Genomic DNA, 22,911 nt, shown 5'->3' on the forward strand with positions numbered 1-22,911 from the left:
GCCACGGAGGATGTTCGAAAAAACAGCATTTCCAGAAGGTCCACTGACTCCTAAAGGTTGGCAGAGTCATGGCTGTGATTCTTAAACTCCAGTGAGTGGTGGTAACTTCTGTGAGAAACGGAGGGAGGTGGCTCCTGATGACTTCCCAACGAAGGTGGATATGAACCAGGTTTGGGGTTCCTCAGGTTCATCGCCTCTGGGGAAGAATGATGTCCTCCTGGCATGCGCTTAACAAGAGATAGGTCTCTACCAACACACAGAAGCCAAACCACAGATCTGAATAAATAAGCATTAACTTTATTGAATCATGAATAATTTAAGAGTGGTACAATCATCAGCTTTATTTTCTATGACATGGGGCAGATCTCCAGCGGATTGTTCTCAAACCCAGAAACCTCATGACACATGAAAATTAAATAGGGGAGGGGGGAAGGGAGGGAAGGGGGGGTTGGAAACATACCGTACACAAAATACTCAATTCCTAGTTTTCTCTTTAAAAATGGCTAGAAAAAAGTCATCAAAATGCAGCAGTTTCATTGATTATTTACAATTTCTATGTTACAATGAAAAAAAAATGTACATCTTATAGAACATGTTTCATAAAGCGCTCGGCCTGAAACAAGCAGGTCAAGACAGCAAACCTCCCATTCAACATCCGCAAGTTGGACTCTTCTGCTTTTGAAGTAGATTTGCCATGGTCAAATTTGAGCACACCGAATTTTAGAGTCCGAGCATTAAACAATAAAATTTAAAACGTCCCCAAGTTCAGAGGAAGATCTGGGCAGGTCTTGCCCTTGTCACACTCCCACCCCACCCCACCCTTAAATTAAAAGGACTTCCCTTCTCATTGACGGCCCGTAGAACTCTTGGCCTCTTGGGAAGAAAACTTTTGGCTCCCACGGGTACCTCAGCATCAGGGTTGCATAGGATTTCTTACATTTCAAAATTAGCCTATCTATAGAAAAAGGCAAAATGGAAGCATTTTAGACAGAGCCCTAAAGGAGTACAAAGTCACTTTGTCCAAGGTCGAGCAAGAGGAAGTAAAATCATGACATGGTAGGAAATGTGCCTTTCAGACGGCCTCGCTTCCCACTGTTTCAGGAAAGCGGCCCAGCTGGGAGGCACTCGGGGGCCGGGCTATGTAACTGCGCAGCAGGTACACGGGTTTCTGTTGTGGACCTGGGTGTGGGGGGAGAAACGTCGGGGCATCGGGAATGGGGAGACAGCAGCTCCAAACAACATTGGCAGGGTGGATTCCTAAGGTGACTGAGAAAACTATGTACCAGGAGGGCTTCGATCTTACAACCTCCCAAATTCACAGTATGAGAGTGTACGGTCGTGGCTGGGAGACAGACGGAGAAGGGCTACCCTTCAGGACACTGGAAGGCTCAGGGTTTGGCCCTGGTCACAGGCTAGACATACGGTTTGAAAGTTTTATTACAAACAAAACAACAGGGGACACTCACGCCCACGCGCTCGCGGAGGCGGAGTCTGGGATTACAGCAGGGAGAGGAAATGTTTCTATTTACCAGTTAATAGGACACACTCTCCTTCCTTTCAACAAGGAAGAAAAACAGTGCCATTCCAAGCAAAGTGAGCAGTTTTGGCTCAAGCTCTTAGGGTAAGAAAATTAAAATAATAATAATAATAATAATAAAAATTACCAAGAGACAAACGTTCAAGAACAGACTAGCAAAAGATGGAATTAAAAACCCTGATCGTTAACAGAGACACCCTCACTGGAGCCAGGAAAGATTCTAGAACACAAAGACCTCAAAGGTGTCCATACCTGGAAAGGAGGACACCAGTGTGCTGAAGCCACGGCACACTGGGTTATGTCTCCTAGAAATGGATTGGCAATGTCGCATGGACTTGTGGGGTCACTGTTCAGTGAGGTCGGCTGGAGACTGACAAGAACCTAAAAAAAATGGATCTCTCTCTCTCTCTCCCTCTCTCTCCCACAATCATACATGCACACAGATGGGTCTTTCGGATGAGAAGTCGGCAGCTCGTGTTCTCTTGATGAATAGATGACTTATAGCCCTGCTTGCTTCGATGGGGAACACACACACAACCCCGGGCAGGCACAACACTCATGTGAACGGACACGGTCAGTACAAAACCAGTAAGGCATTGCATGGGGGGGGTCAGCACCAAAGAGGTCAGGCAAGGCTCATCAGGATGGAGGCAGGACCAGGCTTCTGGGAAGAGTGGCTGCCCTTCCCTGGTGAAGCTGTGTCGGGTTGGTTCTGAGGAAAGGGCCAGTGTTTGGTGAGGGGACGCACATCAACTCCTCCTGCAGCTGGGGGCGAGGGTGACTGAGGTGGGCTTCTCAGCTCTCGGAGACGAGAACGAAAGGCAAGGCCTGTGGCTCACCCACAGGAGGAGAGCTGGTCCTCATCCACCTGCAAGGACACGCGTGGACGCCCACAGCCCCGCAGAGGATGGCGAGGGCACAGAACTGGGACGATGGACACTGAAAACCCGGGCTGAAGAGGAGCCCCACTCAACTACTTTTCAGCTCTCGCTTTCACCGGAAGGACCGATTCTGGTTGGGGGTGGGGGTGGGACCTTCACAATCAACCAGGTAGAAAGGCAGACACAGGCAGGGAGCGAGAGTTCTCCAGAGAACCACTCGCACAGTACACAGTGATTGCGGACAGAAACCTGACCGTTTAGACAGACGGAGGAAACGGGCGCCCTTTTCTGTGTTGCTAGCCCCAACCGCTCACTCACTTTCTCACCTCTTCACTCGCTCTCTCTCGGACAATTGGGCTGATGGGCTTGAAGGGGGGGGGCGGGAGGGGTGTATTGGAATAGACAAAATACCTCTCGGGAAGGAGAGCACCATGTGGAAAACAGAGACTGTGGTGTGTATTGGTGTCCCTGGGTGGCGCTCCAGGCAAGCGCCCTCACTAGCACCAATTCTTCCATGAAGGGTGGGTGACATGGCTCTGGGGTGCTGGTGGCCAGACCCAGGCTGGCGGGTCTGTGCTGAGGGAAGCCCTGCTGTCTGTGTTTCCAAGTCGGATTTAGTCTTTTCTGTCTGGGGGGGGGGGAGGGGGTAGCTTGTGGAGGGATGCTGTTGGGTTTCAGGGCACCAAGTGGAATCTTATTTTTAAGATTTTCATTTAATCTCTTTATATTTCAACGGCGAGGATCCTTTCCCGTGAAGTGTCTTCAGGGTCTCACGGAGGTCACGTCAACAAGGCATGAGAGTAGAACAGAGGTGAGGACAGCTGTCACTGCAGGGGGGAGAGGTCCTGGGCTGCTCGTGCGTGCGAGGGCAGAGCGCAAGGGATGAGGGTCTCCTATTCCTGCCGCTCTGCTCTGGCTTCGAGGCTGTGGCAGCCAGGGCTGGCTCAGGAAGTCATCTTCAGAACGACATGGAGGATGCAGGCGGGATGGAGTGAGGAGAAGAGTGGGCCTCGGTCACAGAGTGGACTCCAGGGACGAGTCCAGGATGTCATCGTGGTGGCTGTTGCTGTTGGAGTCACTGTCGTAGCTCTGGGGGCTGGAGTAGTTGGCTGCCTCCTGCAGCCTCATCAACATGTTCATCTGTGGAGACAGCAGAGGTGGGAGGGCCAGTCAGTTCGCGGGAAAAGCCCATCCTGGCCGCTCTGGAGCTCCTGCCACCTGCTCTAGACTCGCCTCGGGGTCCTAGCTCACAAGAGAGGCCGAGGATGAAGGCACAGAGCACAGGGTTCGAGCTCCAGCTTTCCCCATTACTAGCTGCACACCTCGAGAGGTTTCATTCGTCCTTTCCTGTGTCATTTAGTACTGGTCAAATGGAAACATGAATAGTTCTTGCCCGTCACATTGATGCGTGGATTGAGTCAATATATACGCTGCCCTTCGAGGAAAAGGGGCAAGCCCTACAGATGCCAGCCCACAGCTGTCGCTTGTGGAACCCAGGCAGCTTTGATATGTGAGGCCCGGGAGCTTCGGCAACTACCACAGCCTTCAGAAAGGGGAGGAACAGTTTGCCAGGAACAAAGCCTCAGGACAAAGAGCTTGTGGAGCTCTACACCATGTCAAATACCAGAGCATCCAAGCCTCCCATGCCCCATGCATGGACCCGACACAGGGTTTATCTCTTGGGAATCAAAGGACAGAGTTATGCTGAGCACTCAGGAATGGGCCACCTGCTACAGAGCAAGCTTTAGGAATGTAAACTGCTGCCTGCCACCTTTACCTCAGGTGGAAGAAGAGTCCTGGCTTCTAACCTCCCCTGGCCTGTGTTCTGCACAGGCCATTTGTCTGGGAACAGAGAGGGACCATCCAAAGTAAGTTAGGAAGAAGGTCCCCTCTGGGCTAAGGAGGAGGCTGCCATAGCAGAGTCTGAAGCCAGCTGCCCCTCCAGACTGTGCAGGATCTTCTGGAGGATGCAGGTGGACGGCACCATCAGCTGCTCTCTATCTGCAGAGCCAGAACCAAGGCTGCAATACAGTGGCCAGCAGGGACGGTTATTCACTTATTAAACACCACCCGTGTCCACAGCGTATGGTTCTGAGATAAAATCCTGTCAGTCCAGACTCATTCTCATGGGCGAGGGGATCAGGAAGGAAGACGGTATACAACAGAGACGTGTGGCCCTGGGCAGAGGGGCTCAGGAGCTCACCAGGCGCCTGACTGGGTACAGAGGTGCTTGTGCCCGCATGACCCCCTCAGGGGCCTGGCTTGTTCTGAGAGGGTTGTGCACCTTCCAAGTTTGATGCAAATGCTTCAGAATGAAGGGCTTTGACGTAAGACAACCCACAATGAGCTCGCTGACCTCAGGAAGACCCCCATGGCTTTGGCCTGGAGCAATGTCCGCTCCAGTGTTTCCTCCAGGCCATGGACAGGAGAGCAGCATTGAATCCTTTTAACTAGCTCCTATTCACAGCCTCAGTAATGTGGCACCTCCTGGCAGGACTCGGCCAAGCCTGCTGGCGTGTGTTTAGTACACTGGCCCACCACCAGGGCCAGAGCAAGGCATCTGGCTGCCTTCCAGCCCCTCCTGCCTTCCCGCTGCCCTTCTTAAGAGTATTCTCTTCAAGCATGAAGTAATGCAGTCAATACTCTTTGCTGTATTTCTGCAGTAGCTGCCATGGAAGCTAGGGCTGGGTTTCAGGCAGGTCGTCATTTACCTGTGGAGACTTGGGCACATTTGCTTCCCCATTCTCGGGCTTTTTGATGAGTGAAGTATAACTTGGCAGCCTGACTATGCATGGGTCTTGCGTTGGGAGAGAATTATAGAATTGATTGGGGCTTTAGCACTGCTACCCAAGCTTGGTCTCTCTCCTCTCCTCTCTTTCTATCCCTTCCTTCATTTATTATTTATTTTGTGTGTGTGTGTGTGGGGGGGGTTCTCCTGTGTCTTAGCAAAACTTGGCTCAGTCTCCTCTCTCTAGCCAGAGGACCTGGGTTTGGGACGTCACGTCCTCTGCCCATGTCTCACTGTCTGGCTTTGTTGACAGGCCCTTAGCACACCGTCTTCTTCCCAGTGTTCTATAGGACAATATGTGGTAACGGTGGCATCTCAAATCAGAGGACAAACAGCTGGCAGAGAACATGTGTAAGGACACTCAAAGGGGGAGAAAAAAAATCATCTAACTTTAGCCTTATACAAAAAAGCCTCATGGGAGGTTAAAGGCATTAGTGGAAAACTAATACCATGAAAGAAAAGGCTAGAGAAACCATCCATATTAGGGGGGGGGCAAGTCCTGCCTTGCACAGCAAGGTTTTGCCGATTCCCTGTATCCAGAGAGCTTCGTCTCACCCCAGTCACGGCTCTCACTCGCTGAGGGCTGTCAACTCACCAGTGGGTCTCCTTCAGCATCGCTGGGGGGCACCTGCTTGCTCGTTGACCCCTCCCGGGGCAGGGAGTAGCCATCGAAGCCCACATCCTCAGGCCGTAGCTGCAGGAGGGGAGGCCATTCATGCTGCTGTGGGCTGGCAGCCCATGGGTAGGTGTCCATTACCCACTTGGCGGGGTCTTCCCAGGGGGCACGCCTTCCGTAGAGCTGGAAAGAGGCAGAGGATACAGTCTGGAAGCAGGCTGAGACTACTTTGTTATCCCAGTCTTGCAGCTTAATGGAAAACCTCCCAAACCAGCATTGTGCCTCATGCAGTATTTTGAACTAAGGATGTCGTCCGAGCTAAAGATAGCCTGTGGTGGCAGGCTCTGCAGACCGACAACTTGGGCTCACTCTCCGCTCTGCTGCCGACTCTCTGTGCACAGCGTTTGCCTCTGGGCCTTGCTTTTGCAGCGTGATAAACTGCCTCCAGCCAGGGAAACAGCAGTCTGATGGGAAGAAAGCTCTGCCAGTTTCCATGGTGTCAATATTCCCACCCTGGCTGACTTCACACTCCTGCCATGAAGCGGCTGCTGAATGTTGGGCTGGAAAGCGCCAGTCCCTACTAAGTTCGACAAGCCACCTCTGGACTCGCACTGGGAAAGCCCACTCAGAGAGGACATTCTGCTCAGATCGGGATCTGGGCAGCAACATGGCACGGCAGGGAGGGGTCATTAATGGGCCTGATGAGATGAACCTTAACTTTTAAACTTTTCACACATATGTAAATGTGCGTGCGTGCATGCGTGTGTGCGTGCGTGTGCATGTCCACACATGCACGAGTGTGCCTGTGGAGGCCCGAGGTCAGGTCCCATTTGTGCATTCTAAGCATGGAATTACTAGTGGGACACCACATCCCCTGGGAATTCACACAGATTCTGGGGGTCTGAACGGTGGTCACCTGCCTTGCTGCTGTGTAGCAAGCACTTGAACAGCTGAACGGTCGCCCCAGTTCCTGAGCCCCCCTTTTTTCAAGTCTCTGACTCTCAGAGTGCTTCTGGAGGCACTCTGGTCCCCTTTTCAGCCTAACACTAAGAGAGGACACTGTGTGCGGGCAACAGGGATGAGGTTTGTGCTGACTCTGGAGTTCCCAGACCCGTCCACCACAGTGACCCATTTCTTCCCCCGAGAGCCAACTGTATCATGACTTAGTTGTAAGTGATCATAAGGCCAATATGACCTGCTTTCATGTTCCTTTTCTCAAGCCGTGAGGCCCTGACCCTGCAACAATTTTAATGGCGGGGACCGACAGCTTTGTGGAAGATACATGTTCTTTAAAGAACGGAACCTTGGCCGGGCGGTGGTGGTGCACGCCTTTAATCCCAGCACTCGGGAGGCAGAGGCAGGCGGATCTCTGTGAGTTCGAGGCCAGCCTGGGCTACCAAGTGAGCTCCAGTAAAGGCGCAAAGCTACGCAGAGAAACCCTGTCTCGAAAAACCAAAAAAAAAAAAAAAAAGAACGGAACCTTGGCTGGGTTACTTCGCACACCCAGGGAGGCTCGGACCACTACCCTGCCAGGTCTAGTGTGGCTGTTTCCTTTTCAGGCCAGGCCTTAGCATCCTGGGAGCCAGGTGCCGAGGAGTGAGCAGAGTGATGACTCTAACAGACGCACCGCTCCCTCCCGTGGTTTACAGATGGGACAGCCCTAGGAAGGAGAGGAGCCACCACAAGTCAAGTCTGCTACTCACTGGCCACTGGCATCAAAGCAGACGTGACAGGGCATGCCCACAGACAGGGCAGGGCAGCGCTGTCTGGGCTGCAGAAAGGTATTTCTACAATGACTTCGGGGTACACAGATGGAAGATTCCAGACCCCACCCGCCTGCGTGTTGTGTGTGCCCCTTCCACAGTCTAGAAAGCTGCAGTGGAAAGGGAGAGGCAAAAAGGTACTGAGACCAGCACATAACTGGGCCCAACTCTGGCCCGAAAGAACCATACCTTTCAAAGACCCAGGCTCTCAGCCGGAAGGAGCCAGACTACTTAACTATGGGAAACAAGAAAGGCTAGAAGGCAGAGCTGGATTCAAACCTGGGACTCAAGCTTTCTTCTCTGGCCAGTCCCTCTCACCTCACCCATGGGATCCCTTTGAATCAGCAGAAACCACGTGACTCAGTCAGCCTCAGAACAGCTGTTGCCAGACCTCAGCCCATCAGCCTGACCAAGGTTCACCATTCCTCCTGGTGGGTGCCCTCTGCCCATGTCACCTGAGTTACTCCAGGTCTCAGAACTGGAATTCTATCCAGGATGCCCCCCTCCACACACTTGGATAAGCCCGTCTCTCTGTATTAGTGGCTTCCTTCTTCACTTGACCCCAGCACCTCCTATGACATCATCTTGTCAGATGCCAGCTCCCTGTCTCCCCGCACCCCACTCTAGCCTAGTTTGTTGCTACAGCTCCCTTCCTCCGGGGCAATGCAAGTCTTCATGCTTGAATTCAGTCCGGCAGCCTAAAGCAATTCGGTCTGAGCAGGAAGGAATCAGCGGAGAGGCAGGTGTGAACCCATTTATGGATCAGGATTGAAGAGGCCGCAGAAGCAGCTGGCATATTACAGATGAAGGGCAGAGGCCAGAAGCCGCTCCCTCCCAGGACTTCTGAAGGAGCAAGACTGCCTCTCCGAGGAGATCCTCAAGGAACCACTGAGGCCGCAGCTTAGCAAGTGCTTAGCACTCTTGAGGCCCCGTGGTTTGTACCCACTTGCTCATCATCCTGAGCCCTAACACCATGGACAGGTTCAGAGAGCATCTGGACCAGTCAAAGGGTCCCATAGGTCAAATGTTTCCATTTGTAGATGGAAAAGCCACAGCTGGCAGGGGAGGCTGCCCAGGGTGTCAGAGGACCTTGGTAACTGATGAAAGGTCCCTGAGTGTCTTTCCGCTGCTCCTGCCCCTTCCAGCACCAACCCACCCCAACGCCAGGCCTGCCGAACTGCGCCACTCTGCAGACTCCAGGCACTTTGACAAGTGTTTCTGATGACAAAGGGGAATGGGACTGCGGACTGAGTCATAAGGTAGGTGTATGTAGGCACAGGAAACATTAGCTGGAGGAACCCAAAACATCTTCACAAGTCTTCCTACAGTCCAGGGGACATGGTCAAAGCCAGGTGGCCGTGAGTCAGTCTGACGCAAGCAGAGAAGTGCTGTGCAGCTTCGTGGCTCTCCTGCAGACTCTGGAGGGCAGTGGAGGGACAGCTGGGCAGGCAGGCATTCACTTTCCCCAGGGCAGGGAGGAAGGTGTTGTCCTACTGGATCAGAAAGGATTCTGGGTGATGGGACAAGAGAAGCCAAGACACTGGAAACTAAGATTTGGGCTGCTGTGAGATTTCTGACCCTATGGGAAGCACGGGGCTCCTGGATGTGCACCAACATTCACAGTTAGAAAATATTTCTAGGCGTCTACTTACACACACACACACACACTCCAGAAAAGACACTACAGCCTGAACATGCAGAACTGCATGGTGTCCACTAGGGGGCGATGCCGTGCTTCCCCCAGGCATGGACTGGCTGAGTCTGATGGTAAGCCTGGCATCCGCAGGACTTCCCTGTGCGCTACCCATACCCCACAGGCAGTCCTCTTCCTGACTCATAATATGTGACAGCCCCGTTGGGACCTATTCTCGGGTCTGCACCTCTTCTCGGCTTATAGCCTCGGCCAAGGAAGGGTACATATGCTCTAAACTGCAGTGTGCTCCCCTCATGTCCACTGTGCAGGGTGAGGTGAGAAGCGAGGGATCCCAACAGTACCTGGCACACACTGAGCTTGTCCTCAGAGAAAGTCACCGGAGAGAGGGGAATTGAAATGAGCTTTTTGTTTGTGTTTGATTGTTTCAAGACAGATTTTCTCCTTGTAGTCCTGGCTGTCCTGGAACTCACTCTGTAGACCAGGCTGGCCTCGAACTTAGAGATCCGCCTGCCTCTGCCTCCTGAGTACTGGGATTAAAGGCATGCACCACCACTGATATGAATTTTTTTTTAAAATTCATGTAGAACTCTGCCATATAAAAACTAACACTAAACCAGGCATAGTAGTAGTACACACCTTTAGTTCCAACACTTAGGAGGCAGGGGCAGGTGGATCTCTGTGAGTTCGAGTTCAGGCTGGTCTGCATAGAGACACCCTGTATCAAACAACAAGACAATACAAAACAAAACAGAACCACTGCCAAGGGTGGTAGCACATGTCCACAAGCTTGCAGGAAGTTGAGGCAGGAAGATTAGGAGTTCAAGGCCAGCCTGGGCTACATAGTGAGGTCAAGACCAGCTTGGGCTATATGAGACACTGTTCTTAAAACAATCAACAACAAAAACCTAATTAAACCCAACCAATACTTTGTTCCCTGGCTACCTACAACAGTGCATTAAGGTCCAAGTTCTGGCTGGCCTTGGTCTCCTTTCCTGTGTACTCACACTGCAGGAGTGTCAGGCTTCTGGTGTGATGCCTGGCAGATGGCAAGTCCTCCTTAACCTCAAACTTCCATCTACACCCTGCCAGGAAGAACCCAGCAATTCCTTATGAATCAGCAGACTACAGAGCCGTCTCCTGTACGTATCCGTAAGGCAGAGCTCGGCGACTCGGGACAGGGTGGCACCAGGTACACTCCTAACTCAGTTCCCTTCCCTGCATCCACACTGAAGACGTGTCCTTCAGATGGCCTCTAAGAAGCCATGATGGCACATCTGTCTGCCCCACCACGGGCAGGCTGTTCAGCAGCCACCCTGAAGCAGCTCCCACCCGGGACCTTGCTCTTGGTGGTAAAGAGAGGTGCCGCTCCAGCAGGAAAAGTCCCTCTGTAATGGCTCCTGGAGCAGAAGAAAGTGTGGGTGTCCTTCCCAGCTATGACCAAAGCCTCTTTCAGTTCAGATCCAAATGGGAGGGGCCTTGGTACTCTCGGCCACTGAGGACCAAAGGACCATCTGTTAATGTTCTGTGTCTCCTTGGACACCTTGGAGATCTTTGCTCAGCAGTCCCTGACTTCTCCCAAGTGACTCAGGTCATTCCCCTTTCTTTATCCGAAGATGCGGCACACGGGCAGCAGGAGTGGCTGCAGCTGACAATCAAGCCATCCCAAGCCGCAGTGAAATGACACCCCCCCCCCCCCAGTAACTCCTGAGCTGAGTGACAGCAATGGTCCACAGCTGCTGCTGGACAGGAGGGACACACAGCCAGAGGAGCCCCACAGCCACCTGTGAGAGGTCCTGAGGCCAGGGAGGCAATCTCCTGGGCGCTCATGAGGTCTAAGCACCTGGGACAAAGTTTATAAGGCTAGGATTCAAATTCCAGATCCACAGAGCTTTGTGTTTTTGTGGTGCCTCGGATAGAATCCAGGACCTTGCCTGTACTAGGTAAGTACTCACCACTGTAGCCTTGAACTCACCACCCACCTCTCTTACTCCCAAAATGTAGGATTTTAGGAGTGCGCTATTATACCTAGCTGAAGCTTTGTTTTTATGACCTTAAGCAACTCATTGTCTTTGGGCTCAGTTTTTCCCCTCTTGAAAAATGATAACAATAAAACTCTGCCTAGGTCTTAGGGCCTGATCCAAGGCTTGAACCACATAAGAGAAAAGAGCAAATTGTGGGGTGCTACCCACACAACTGGCTTCATCTTTTATGTTCCTGTGCTGGAGGCATGATGGCCATGGTTTTATTTAATCCGTCCAAGTCTCTGTGGTAGAGCAATGCCGTTATCTCCTCTCTCAACAAGGCAGAGACAGGTGAAACCCTGCCTGGGGGTCACATCACTAATACACAGCTGAGCCAAGACTTATGGCCAGCTGCTGTTTGTTGTGGGATATTTATACGTGGTGTGAAAATGTGTTGCTGGGATTGGCGAATGGCCAATAGCTAGAAAGAGGTTAGGGGGGACTTCAGGGCATAGAGAGGACCCTGGAAAGTGGAAGGGCAGAGTCGAGAGCCAGACAGAGAGGAAACAAGAGGTGCAAGATGAAAGAGAGGTAACGCCATGTGACAGAACGTAGATGAATATAAATGGGTTAATTTAAGTTACAAGAGCTAGTCGAGACAAGCCTAAGCTAAAGGCCAAGCTTTCATAATTAATAAAAAGTCTCTGCGTCATTATTTGGGGCTGGCAGCCCAGAGGGAGACCCGTTACAGCTGTTCCCACCATGTGCCACACTGAAGACCACATCGGGTCACTAGCAGAGGGCACTCCAGTCTGGGGAAGACAAAAGGGGTGTGCTTCTCACCTGGAGTCCTTCTCTGACAGCTTCCAGGAGGTAGGGGATGATGGAGTAGTTCCACAGGTCAGTGAACCACACTCTGGAACCATCCACGTCGATGGGACATGACAGGAAGAGCCGGGGACCTGGGGACCACAGTGAAACACATCACAATTGAAATGGAGCGGGGTGGTGTTGGGAGATCCCCGGTCGAAGCCTCCTCGTTGGAGGGATACTGGACTTTCTAAGCAGTGGTAGGGCTGATGGCTTGAGGTAGTAGGCTAGCAGCTGGCGGGTGGGCTCCAAAGGGGATAGATAGTCCAGCCCTCTCACCCCAAGCCTCAATGAAAGGGAGGAAAAGGCTTGCAGAGGACGTGTTCTTAGTAGTGGTACTGATCTCGATTATTTAAAAAGGGACCCCTTAAATGTATGAGAGAAGACATGATTCAACAAGTGATTTTGATTATTAGATTATTTTGCAGGTTTAAAAAGTAACTTTTAAACTGAGTTCTGACACAGAATGCTCAGCAGACATCACGAGATGGGAAACAGGCATTGCATATATACATGTGTACACCGTGACTACAGCTTCGGAAGACACGACTCTGCAGACACGGCCTGGAGAAATGAACTCAAACTGAAGGGATGTCGGGACCGGGAAGTCTGGTCTTTTGCTCTATTTTAATCCCCAACCTTCTGCAAAGCTGGAAACACTTCACATTTAAAAACAAAGCCATCCCAATGGGTGGTTCAGCCTGTAGCTCCTGGGGAGAGGCTCTGTCCTATGTCCAGCCTGGCCAGGACATACCTCTCCATAGGTACAAAGGTCTGGGTTCATCTTTGTCTCCAGGTGTCCCTCTGCCCATTTTTATTTTAAATTTCTGAGGACACCACAGCATATCTGCTGAGCGCTGTCCTGGCCAGGACCCAGAGGACAGTGCATGAAGGAGCCAAGGTTCTTGGGAGACCACTACCCACTCCATCCGCCCAGCAGCCTGCCGCAGCCTGCCTCGCCTCCCACCTACCGATGGTGACATCCGAGGAGCTGTGGGCCTCCAGGAAGCGGTTGAGGTGATGCCAGACCTTAGGGATCCAGTTGATGATTTTCACCAGCTCCATGTTGCGCACCCGCCCACTGATCTCCGTCTCCATGAGCTTCCTCCTCAGGAAGCGGCCAAGGAAACCCTTTACAGGCTCCGTGTGGTTGGCACAAAGCACCCACCTGGAGGAGTCAAGAAATGCCTTTTACCTTACTCTTTCTGAGGAGTGGATGGGGGGAGGGGTAGAAAGGAGGTGAGAGGAAGGAACGGCGTGAAGAGGAGGGAGGAGAAACTGTGGTTGGTATGTAAAGTAAATTAAAAAAAAAAAAAAAGGAAATGCCTTTTAACCACATGGACACCCAACATGGCATGGCAAGCCTCAAATACCAGCGTGTGGGAACGGAAGGTGAGCACACTCATTGCAGCTGCGGCCACAGTTAGTACATCTTACAGAGGCCTGCAGGGTGGCCAGGGAAAATGTGTTCAGGGTCCAGACAAAGGTGATGAAGTCTACCCCCCACCTAGAGGCACAGGCAGCGCTGAGGGCAGGGTGCGGGGTGCCAAGTGATGCCAGGCTGAGCAGTGTCCCCTTGCATGGAGCTGGACTGTCACTGGGGGCGAGGCCAGCCTCTAGGGATCTGCAGCCGTTAGCAGGTCCACAGACCCTGCTCTGTGGGGACATTTAAAGGGAGGGGCTGTCACTGCTCACACTGAACAGAGACAGGCACACATGGCCACAGCTGCCTCCCTGATTCTGCCTGAACCAGTGACTGAGAGTCACAGGGATCCGGGTTCAGGCTTCGGTTCTAACTGGTGTATGACTCCTAAGTCACCAGGTCCCTTGAGCCTCTGTTCTTTAATGTAAACACAAAGGTATATGTCTGTGGTGAGAGTTAGGAGAAAAGGCCCAACAGGAAGTCCAGCACAGGCCAGGCACTGAGAGAGCTCAACCTCCACCCTTCCTTCTTTCGTCCATTCGTTCTCTCTCTCTTCTCCATCTGCCTGGACGAGGGGTGGGAGACCTTACCTGAAGTTATGATGTAGCTGCAGATTGGGAGTGGAAGAGGTAGCCTGGTTCATCGTGCCGATGATGTAAGGGCTGCCGGCAACACAATTTGAGAAGACGAATTAGGGGTGAGCTGGAAAGCAGGGCTTTACAGACCCAAGGACAGCTGGGTACCTCCCCTGCTCTGTGTATGCACCACATCACTGGCATGCTGGCCCGATTCACCAGCATGGCCCCTGGCCCCGGCCCTGAGGTCTAGGACCCATGTTTACCATTTGTGGTATTTGCAGTTTAGCAGCCCGTTGAAGATCTCGCCCAGAGAGCTCACGTGGTGCAGGTTGTCCAGGATGATGACGAGCGGCATATCCACAGCATTGTTCTCGCTGTTGCACTGGTCGGCCAGGTTGGACAGATACTGGCGAAGTTCCTACGGAGGCCAGAAGAATGAGCTTGGAATCAGCCTCCTGGGAAGACCGACGCGCTCCATGCCTTCACTGACCAAGGCCAAGGCAGGAGGCGGAAGATCCCCTTATGATGTTACACTGTGGATGCAACATGAGCACCTGCCTGTCGCAGGGCATCAGTACAACGGGGAAGGTGGCTTTCCAGACCCTCCTAAGGGGCGTCTGATGACATCAACCTCACCCTGTAAGCTGGACTTGCTCAGGACACACGTGGGGACACGGCATGGTTACTCTGTCATGGAGGGGCTGTGATTGGCCCTTTTCACAGAAGCTGAGGAAAAGGGCCAGGCAGCTGGCCTGAGACTGCACCGGGGAAGCATAGGCTGGGCCAGACTCGGGTGCCCGTGAGAAGCACCCATCTTAGAGGCTGGCCCAGCTGCCCAGTGGGCGATGGTTCCTCCCCCCCTGCACGTGCACACCTCTCCAGGCCTCCCCTTCGAGTGAAATGTAGCTGGCTCATGAAAATGCTCAGGGTTTTCCTCATTCTCTCAGCTGCTGCTCACCACGGGCAGATCTCCTGGTTCCTTCTCATTTGGAACCTCACCCTCCTTACCTAGGCCTGCAGTGCATGGCTGAGCCATGCTCTACTTGGGCAATCAGCCCAGGGCAGTGGGATCAACTTGGGCACAATTTGCCAGCCACTCACCATGTGGCCTTCCTTCGTTCACCCACTCATAAGCTGGAGACAGAGATGAGGGCTTTCCTCATCCCAGGCCTACACCAACACTGCAAGGGGAACTGGTAAATGGGGCAGACAACCATGGAAACGGGTAACGGAGGCAGGAGATCTGGGAGGTGACTCATAAGGCAGAGAGCCCTTTCCAGTTCAGGTGTGCTGTGCAACATTGAACAGAGCTAGAAATCACGAGCTTTTACCGTATGAGGGAGGGTGAATAAATGCATGAAGAAATGAAGGACACTGAAAAAAGCTCTTCACAGCGCCCCAGCCTGCACCAGGTCAGACTCCATCTACAAGTCCCCATTGTTTTTCCCCAAGTACTGATTTAGAGATCTTAAGAAGCATGAGTAAGTTTCACAGAGTAGCATTCAGTAACCTCTTTAAATGCAATTTTAATCCTTATTATAAGCTAAATAGAATACTAATTTAATGCAATAAGCTAAATACACACAAAGCCTGCATATCCTTTACTACAAAAATGGCTTGCACAGCCACATATGGGTTGAATCAACTATACATTTTCACACCAAAAGGACTCACATTTGTGTCACTGGAACGCCACCTAAACACCTGTCCTGACCTCAGGCTTATAAGCCGTGCCAACCCTGCTACTGAAAGCATTTATTTTTAGAAATTTTACTGCTATCAAGGAAGATGACAGCCACTAACATTTAACAAATAGTAGTTTCTTTTAAAAAAGAAAGTGTTCTTTATAAAAGAATATTAAGACAAATTCTTAGAAGAACTTAGTTCCTTAAAAGAAACACAAACCAGTTCATTCTCTTGAATAACTTCTGCCACTGTCATAAAAACTTGAAATACATAAAGGACATGCCTCAACTTTCATAAAGTCAAAGGACATTTAGATTGCATATTATGCAGCTATGGTATATAGCTTGGAACACACAAGTCTGCCTTGTTCAGATGGAACCACATGGCTGGCTATACTTTAAGTTAATAGTCATTAAAGCCCAGTAAAGAATTCAAATACAGCCAGATAAAGACAGGCAACAAACGGCTCAAGTTATAAAGCTAAAATCGAAGGCTTCTTTCATTGTATGCCTAGCTAACATGATAAGTTCCTGATGAACTGGACACATCTGAAGGACCCATCACCGTGAAGCATAAGTGAACAGGACTGACTGGCCCCAGATGGAGCGCCTGGCTAGGAGGATCTGACTCAGAGCCTTCCTTTCTGGAAGCCCCCTTCTGAGCTCCTCTCTTGGCTTTCTAGAATGGAGAGCTTGAAAATGCTCATAGTGGTGGCATCAGCAGCATTAAAAGAGGCCCCAGGTGCAGCAGGCTCAGGATGACCTCCTCACCTTGCTGGACTTGTGGTCCACATTAAAGGTCGCAATGACGCCGTCTGTCAACTCCCGTCCTTCCCGAAGTACCACATACTCCGAGAGCCGGTTGGCCAGGTAGGTTTTTCCAGTGCCGCTGGGGCCCGAGAGGATGATGCGCCGGTGCTCTGTCAGCAGGGAGACGTAGCGCTGCAGGATGGGCTTGGGGATCAGGGACTCAAACACCAGAGAGTCTAGGCTGTTTTCTGTGAGCCCTGTTTGAGAGAGATGGAGAGGGCCTGAAGTTGGGCAAGGAGGGTGGCTCTGACATCATCCTTCTTCTTGACAGTCCTAAGAGTCCTGCCCAGCCAGGCACACTGGAGGCTGAGAGCGCAATGGTGCTGCTGGAGAAAGCCACCCTCCTGGTCACCAGCACCTCCTGTTTTTGCTCCCCTAACTCTGGACTCTGTCCGCCTGTTAGCATTTCCTAGCCCTGTAGTGTCTCTCCCAGTTGACAGTAGTCTTGCCCACCTGCGTCTGCCATGACCCTGGGTTGCCTCTTCCCCTTTCTTCTCTCTCCTTCCTACTAGGCACCAAGCTGCCCGCACTTTGGTGTCCAGGAAGACAAGGCAGGAAGCAAGATGCAACTCTGACGTTAGAATGAGAATACAGACTGGCAGGCCCACACCTAAATGTTACATGCTGAGGCTTGGACCAGCAACAGTGGTGAATGGAAGCTTCTCTCTCCTCTTTTCTATCTGGGACAATCTCACTAGCCAGAGGTGTTGACTTTCAAAGAATGGTCTCAGGGTCAAGGAGACAGCTTGGACAACAAAGGTGCTGTGGAATAATCTTTGTGTACACTGTGAAGATGTGCCACTCTGGTTGGTTTAATAAAAACCTAAACAGCCAATAGCTAAGCAGGATTTCCAGGCACTGAGAATGCTGGCAAGAAGAAGGAAGGAGATGCCAGGGACACAAGACAAGCAGCATGGGCATTACAAAGTAAAGGTAACTGAGCCATGTAAAAGGACATAGGTGAAAAGATATGGGTTAGGGCTGGAGAGATATCTCAGAGGTTAAGAGCACACTGGCTGCTCTTCCAGAGGTCCTGAGTTCAATTCCCAGCAACCACATGGTGGCTCCCAAACACCTATAATGTGATCTGGTGCCCTCCTCTGGTGTGCAGGCATACATACAGGCAGAACACTGTATACATAATAAATAAACAATTTTTTTTTTAAAAAAAGATACGGGTTGATTTAAGTTGTAAGAGCTAGTTAGAAACAAGCCTAAGCTACCAGGCAAGCATTTATAATTAATAATAAGTCTCCCTGTCATTATTGGGGAGCCGATGGTCCCGATGAAAAAGTCCAACTATACATTGGGTTTGCTTTGAAGGCATGGGGACCTGAGTTCAAGCCCCAGAACCCACATAAAAATAGTAGGACATGGTGGTATGCACTTGTAATACCAGTGCTAGGTGGAGAGAGGATTCCTGGGGCTCACTGGCCAACCAGTCTAGCCTACTTGGCCAGTCCCAAGCCAATGAGAGACCCTGTCTTAAAAAAAAAATCAAGGTAGATGGTAATTCCATTGAAAGAATCCCTTTAAAAAGCTGGTCTGTGGCCGGGCGGTGGTGGCGCACGCCTTTAATCCCAGCACTCGGGAGGCAGAGCCAGGTGGATCTTTGTGAGTTCGAGGCCAGCCTGGGCTACCAAGTGAGCTCCAGGAAAGGCGCAAAGCTACACAGAGAAACCCTGTCTTGGGAAAAAAAAAAAAAAAAAAAAAAAAAAAAGCTGGTCTGTGTAAGTGAAGAAGTAAACCTTAGAAGATGTTTCTCTGTCACCCAACATCACCTGCCTCCCACTCAGTGCACCCAGACACCTCTAAAGCCCTCCCCTAACCAAGGTAACCCTATAAGCAATGACTGCTCCCAAAGGACTATGATGAAGATCCCCAGGTGCCTTATTTCTGGGAGCAAACCGGTGAGCTTCCTGCTGCCCTATAGTGGCTCAAACCTACTAACCAAGTGTAGAGTGGAGGGTCTCTTGCCTAAGTTTAATAATAACAGCAACCTCAACAAGAACTGTATGGGACAATAAGCAGAATACTTCTCATGTATGTAGTTGTATTGGCATAAAGTTTTAAGAGGACTGACTTCAGAATATGCAAATTCACGGGCCCCAAAACAGCTCAGTATGTAAAGGTACTTGCCATTAAGCCTAAGATTTCCAGTCCAATCCCTGGGACTTCTTCCATGGTGGGGAAAAAAAGAGAACCGACTCCCAAAAGTTGTCCTCCAACCTCCACAGACACTGTGTGTCATGTGTAGACCCCCAACACACACATCATGCACATACATATCATTAAGATAAAATAAAAAGAACTCACAAAGTCGCCTCTTCTGGAATCACTGGTGTGAGGTGCTGTACCAAATGGGACCCTTCTGGCAAAATCTAATGGGGTTTTAGTGCTCACTAGTACAATACAAAACCCAGGCAGATCCTTGTAAATGCTAAAACTGATGGCAGCCACAGGTCAGGCTCTATGGAGTGCCACTCTCCCAGAGGGGTGGGCATCCTGTCACTCATTCCACCCAGGTCAGCTTCACCCCTTGGTGTTGGCAGTGCTCACTGTGAAACAAGGAGGTGACAATGTGTGGCCCCCATGATGCCATGTACTTTGAGTCCCAGCTGTAAATGGCTCCCTTCCTTGGGGGCTCCAGTTACACAGTTCTTGTTTCTGCATGCCTGGTGACTCGTCCTGCTTCTCTGATAGCAGGATTCTTTCTGTCAGGGCTTACTTATCCCTTCATCTGCCAGTGGGCTGCAGGATTGTGACCTTCCCACTGTTGAGGACTCTATCCCTCCAACCCAGAGTCCGTATAAACCCTTACTTCCTTTGCTGCCCTTGGCAGGGACTTTATCCCAGCACCTAGAAAGTAACTAACACAGAAAATGGGTTCTGAGAAGTAGGGCCATTGGTGATAACCATACTCCTTGGTGCTCAGGCCTCTTGAACTGGTTTGCAGAAGGAGTGTGGAAGTGCTTGCAGCTTCAGGACAGAAAAGGCCAGGAAAGCAGTAAGCAGATAAAAATGAGCCATTCTGGTGAGAATTTGGAAAATCAGAATGCACAGAGAAATATGGATAGTGAAAGCGTGGCTCATGATGTTTAGGGGGTGGGGAGTATGGCATGACTCCATCAAGAAGTTAAGAGGTCATTCTTACTGGCCAAGCCTCTGGCTGCCTTCTGCCCATCTCCTGAAAACTTGAATTTAAAAGTGATGGGCTACAGGGCATGGTGGTGCATGCCTTTTATCCTAGTACTTGGGATGCAGAGGCAGGAGCATCTCTGTGAGTTCTAGGCCAGCCTGGACTACATTGTGAGTTCTAGGTTAGCCAGGGCTATGTAGAGATTAGGGCTATGTAGAGGGAAAAAAAAAGAGATTGTGGTAGTTGGAATGAAAATGGCCCCCATAGGTCCATAGGAAGTGGCACTAATAGTAGGTGTGCCCTTGTTGGAATAGGTGTGGTCTTACTAGAGGAAGTGTGTCACTGAGGGTGGGCTTTGAGGTTTCAGAAGCTCAAGCTAGGCCCATTGTGGTGGTCTGAATGAAAATGGCACCTATAAGCTCATAGGGACTGGCACTATTAGGAGTATGGCCTTGTTGGAGTACATGTGGTCTTGTTGGAGAAAATGTGTCACTAGGGGTGGGTTTTAAGGTTTCAGATATTCAAGCCAGGACCAGTGTCACTCTCTCTTCCTGCTGCCAAGGATCCAAATGTACAACTCTTAGCTACCTCTCCAGCACTGTGTCTACCTGCATGTCTCCATGCTTCCCACAATGATGATAGTGGACTAAACCTCTGAAACTGTAAGTCAGCCTCAATTAAATGTCTCCTTTATAAGAGTTGCCGTGCTCATGGTGTCTCTTCACAGCAATAGAAACCCTAACTCAGACATGGACTAACGTGTTTGGTAGACGTAATTTCAAGGCAGGAGAGCACTCAGGTTATAGTATGGTTACTGCTCACCACTCTTATCCAGGTCTACAGTGAAAAAGAAGAGGTGGGGCAGGAGGATAAGAAAATGCAAATTGTTTGGGGGAAAGAGCTTGGGTAAGTTGAAAGAAAGATGAGGTCAAGGTGCATACTGAAAAGGATCTGTAAGTGTTAAAGAGAAACCTGCTTTGCAACAATACAACAGGAAAGCAGCCATAGAAAGGCTTCCCTGCTCACAAAACTGTCCTGGAAAGTAAACTCAGACACCAAGAAGCCATTATAACCGCAGTTCAAAGGTCCCTCCCACACTGGCAGCAGAACTTGGCAACACTGTCCACTTTGTACCAGTTTTGCAGGCACGCAAGACCTAAGATTGATGAGGTCATGAAATCTCGCTTTATGGCTCCAGAGAGCTGCCAAGCCTAGTCAATGATTGGCAGGGTCGGAATCTTGGCAAGGAGAATCCCTGAGAAGCCACTGCAAGAGGTTATGGAGGGGACGCACGTTTAAGCTGCAGTGGGGACCCCAGGATGTTGGAGAAACCAGGACCATGAGGTACCAACCGATGAAAGCTTCAGGCATGGAGTGTAACTGAGTCAAGAGAGAGAGACTGTGCATGCTAAGGCAGCAGAGCTGGAGGCCAGGGCCACCCAAGCCCGTGGAGCCCAGCCGATTCCACCACAAGCCCAGATACTTGGCATGTAGCCATAGGACTGCTACATTTCAGTCTTTCTTTGGTCCAAACACCCCTTGCTATAACCCATGCTTCATTCCAGAATGGGAACGCCAGTGCTGTGCATATTTGACGTATATAGCTTGTTTTTACTTTTGATAGTAGTTAACAGTTCGCCTTGGATCTCAGATGAGACTCAGACTTGGGATTTTTAAAGAGTCTTAGAAGTATTAACAACTTTGGGAGTTTTTGAAATCATACTGAAAGCATTTTGCATTATGAGATGACCATGAGTCTACAGGGACAAGCAGTGGAAGGCTATGAGGCATGATACCTCCAGGAGCTGGGGCTTTGGAAGCTGCAGGAGCTGGGTGTGTGGGCAAGAGTGATAGCCTCAAAATGTTTGCACAAACTTTCCTGTAGCCTCTAGTTTCTCCATCTGTAGAATGGGCTCGTGCCCAAGGCTGGCTAGCAAGTACCCTTCATTGCTTTGGTAAAGTGCCATTTCAGCAGGGTTATTACGGAGTTATTAGTCTCTCATCATCTCAGTCATAAGGCTAATGGGACCTTTTGATGTCTAATTCCAGCAGTAAACTGAAGCGATTTGTTTCCTGATGATGCAACTTGCTTAAGTAGGAGTGGATGAGGTAAAGAGGGAAAAAAAAAAAACCCCATGTGCACAGTGAAAATAGACATACTTTGGCCACTGAAAGCCCCAGCTTCCCTAAGCAGCCACTTAGCCTTTTTTTTTCCTCCCAAGACAGCGTTTCTCTGTGTAGCCCTGACTGTCCTGGAACTCACTCTGTAGACCGGGCTGGCTTTGAGCTCAAAGATCCGCCCCCGCCTCTGCCTCCTGAGTGCCGGGATTAAAGGCGTGCGCCACCACTGTCCAGCTGGCGGCCACTTACCTTTGACAGTCACCAAGATGGTGGTGTTCTCTCCCACCAGATAGCCACAAGGGAGGAGCTCGGGGGTCTCTGAGGTGTTGCTGCGCTTGATCTCACCGATGCTATAGCCGAGAACACTGTCTGAATTCAGCCCCAGCTGACTCACTGGGTCCACATGAATGATGTATTCCTGGAGAAATAAAACATGGACCCCATCAGAGAGCTGGCTAAAACCTGCCGGGACTCCCATTTTCACCGGGTGATTGACGGGTGCCCTCTTTTTCTCAGATGACACCTGAACTGAAATTAAGCCGCGGCACGCACTCTGGGGGTATCTGCTCAGGGGTGGGGAGAAACAAGCCCCTAGCAAGACCATGGACGTTTAATCTGGGTGAACCAAGCCGCTTTCCCTAAATTCAGCTGGACTCTAAAAGGCATCAGGGTCCGTGAATGGTGTTAACCAATTCCTAAAAAGGAACTGGCAGGCAGTTTCTTCCCATCCCCCATGCTGGCTCAAGGCAGAGACAGAGCACGGCCTGCTGCTGCTGGGGAAGGACAGCCGTGCAACTTCCAAAGGAAAATATGGGTTTCATTTGCAAAGTAGCCCTTCAGTGGTGACTGTGATGGCTAATCACCTGGGGACAAACCACTAAAGCATTAGGTTAATTGATGTGATAAGAGCCACCCTAAACGTGGGCAGGACTATTCTATGGGTTAGGGTCCCGGACTGAAAAACAAACAAACAAACAAAGACAAGATGAGCTGAGTAGCATCACTTAGTGCTGATTCTGACCGTGCGTGTCAAATGACCTCGCATTCCTCTACCATGCCTTCACGGCCACAATGGGCTGTATCTG

General features: G+C 50.7%; 1 protein-coding gene across 15 annotated transcripts in view; it reads right to left on the minus strand.

The window, feature by feature from the left end:
* Window positions 1-275: 275 nt before the first annotated feature.
* The window catches only part of Nav2 (neuron navigator 2), a 654,337-nt gene continuing 631,701 nt past the window's right edge, over window positions 276-22,911 (minus strand). For 14 of the 15 annotated variants that reach the window (XM_076543382.1, XM_076543375.1, XM_076543351.1 and 11 more), the window contains 8 exons: window positions 22,076-22,244; window positions 16,528-16,763; window positions 14,335-14,489; window positions 14,084-14,155; window positions 13,042-13,238; window positions 12,044-12,162; window positions 5,802-6,005; window positions 276-3,558 (listed from right to left, as the gene is read on the minus strand). In XM_076543382.1, the coding sequence (XP_076399497.1) occupies window positions 3,433-3,558; window positions 5,802-6,005; window positions 12,044-12,162; window positions 13,042-13,238; window positions 14,084-14,155; window positions 14,335-14,489; window positions 16,528-16,763; window positions 22,076-22,244 (1,278 nt within the window). In that variant the 3' untranslated portion in view covers window positions 276-3,432. Of the gene's footprint in view, window positions 3,559-5,801; window positions 6,006-12,043; window positions 12,163-13,041; window positions 13,239-14,083; window positions 14,156-14,334; window positions 14,490-16,527; window positions 16,764-22,075; window positions 22,245-22,911 lie in introns of those variants that run through there. The other variant, XM_076543406.1, reaches the window with a different exon arrangement.

Source organism: Peromyscus maniculatus, chromosome 1 (assembly GCF_049852395.1).
Source record: "Peromyscus maniculatus bairdii isolate BWxNUB_F1_BW_parent chromosome 1, HU_Pman_BW_mat_3.1, whole genome shotgun sequence".
NCBI classification, from domain to species: domain Eukaryota; kingdom Metazoa; phylum Chordata; class Mammalia; order Rodentia; family Cricetidae; genus Peromyscus; species Peromyscus maniculatus.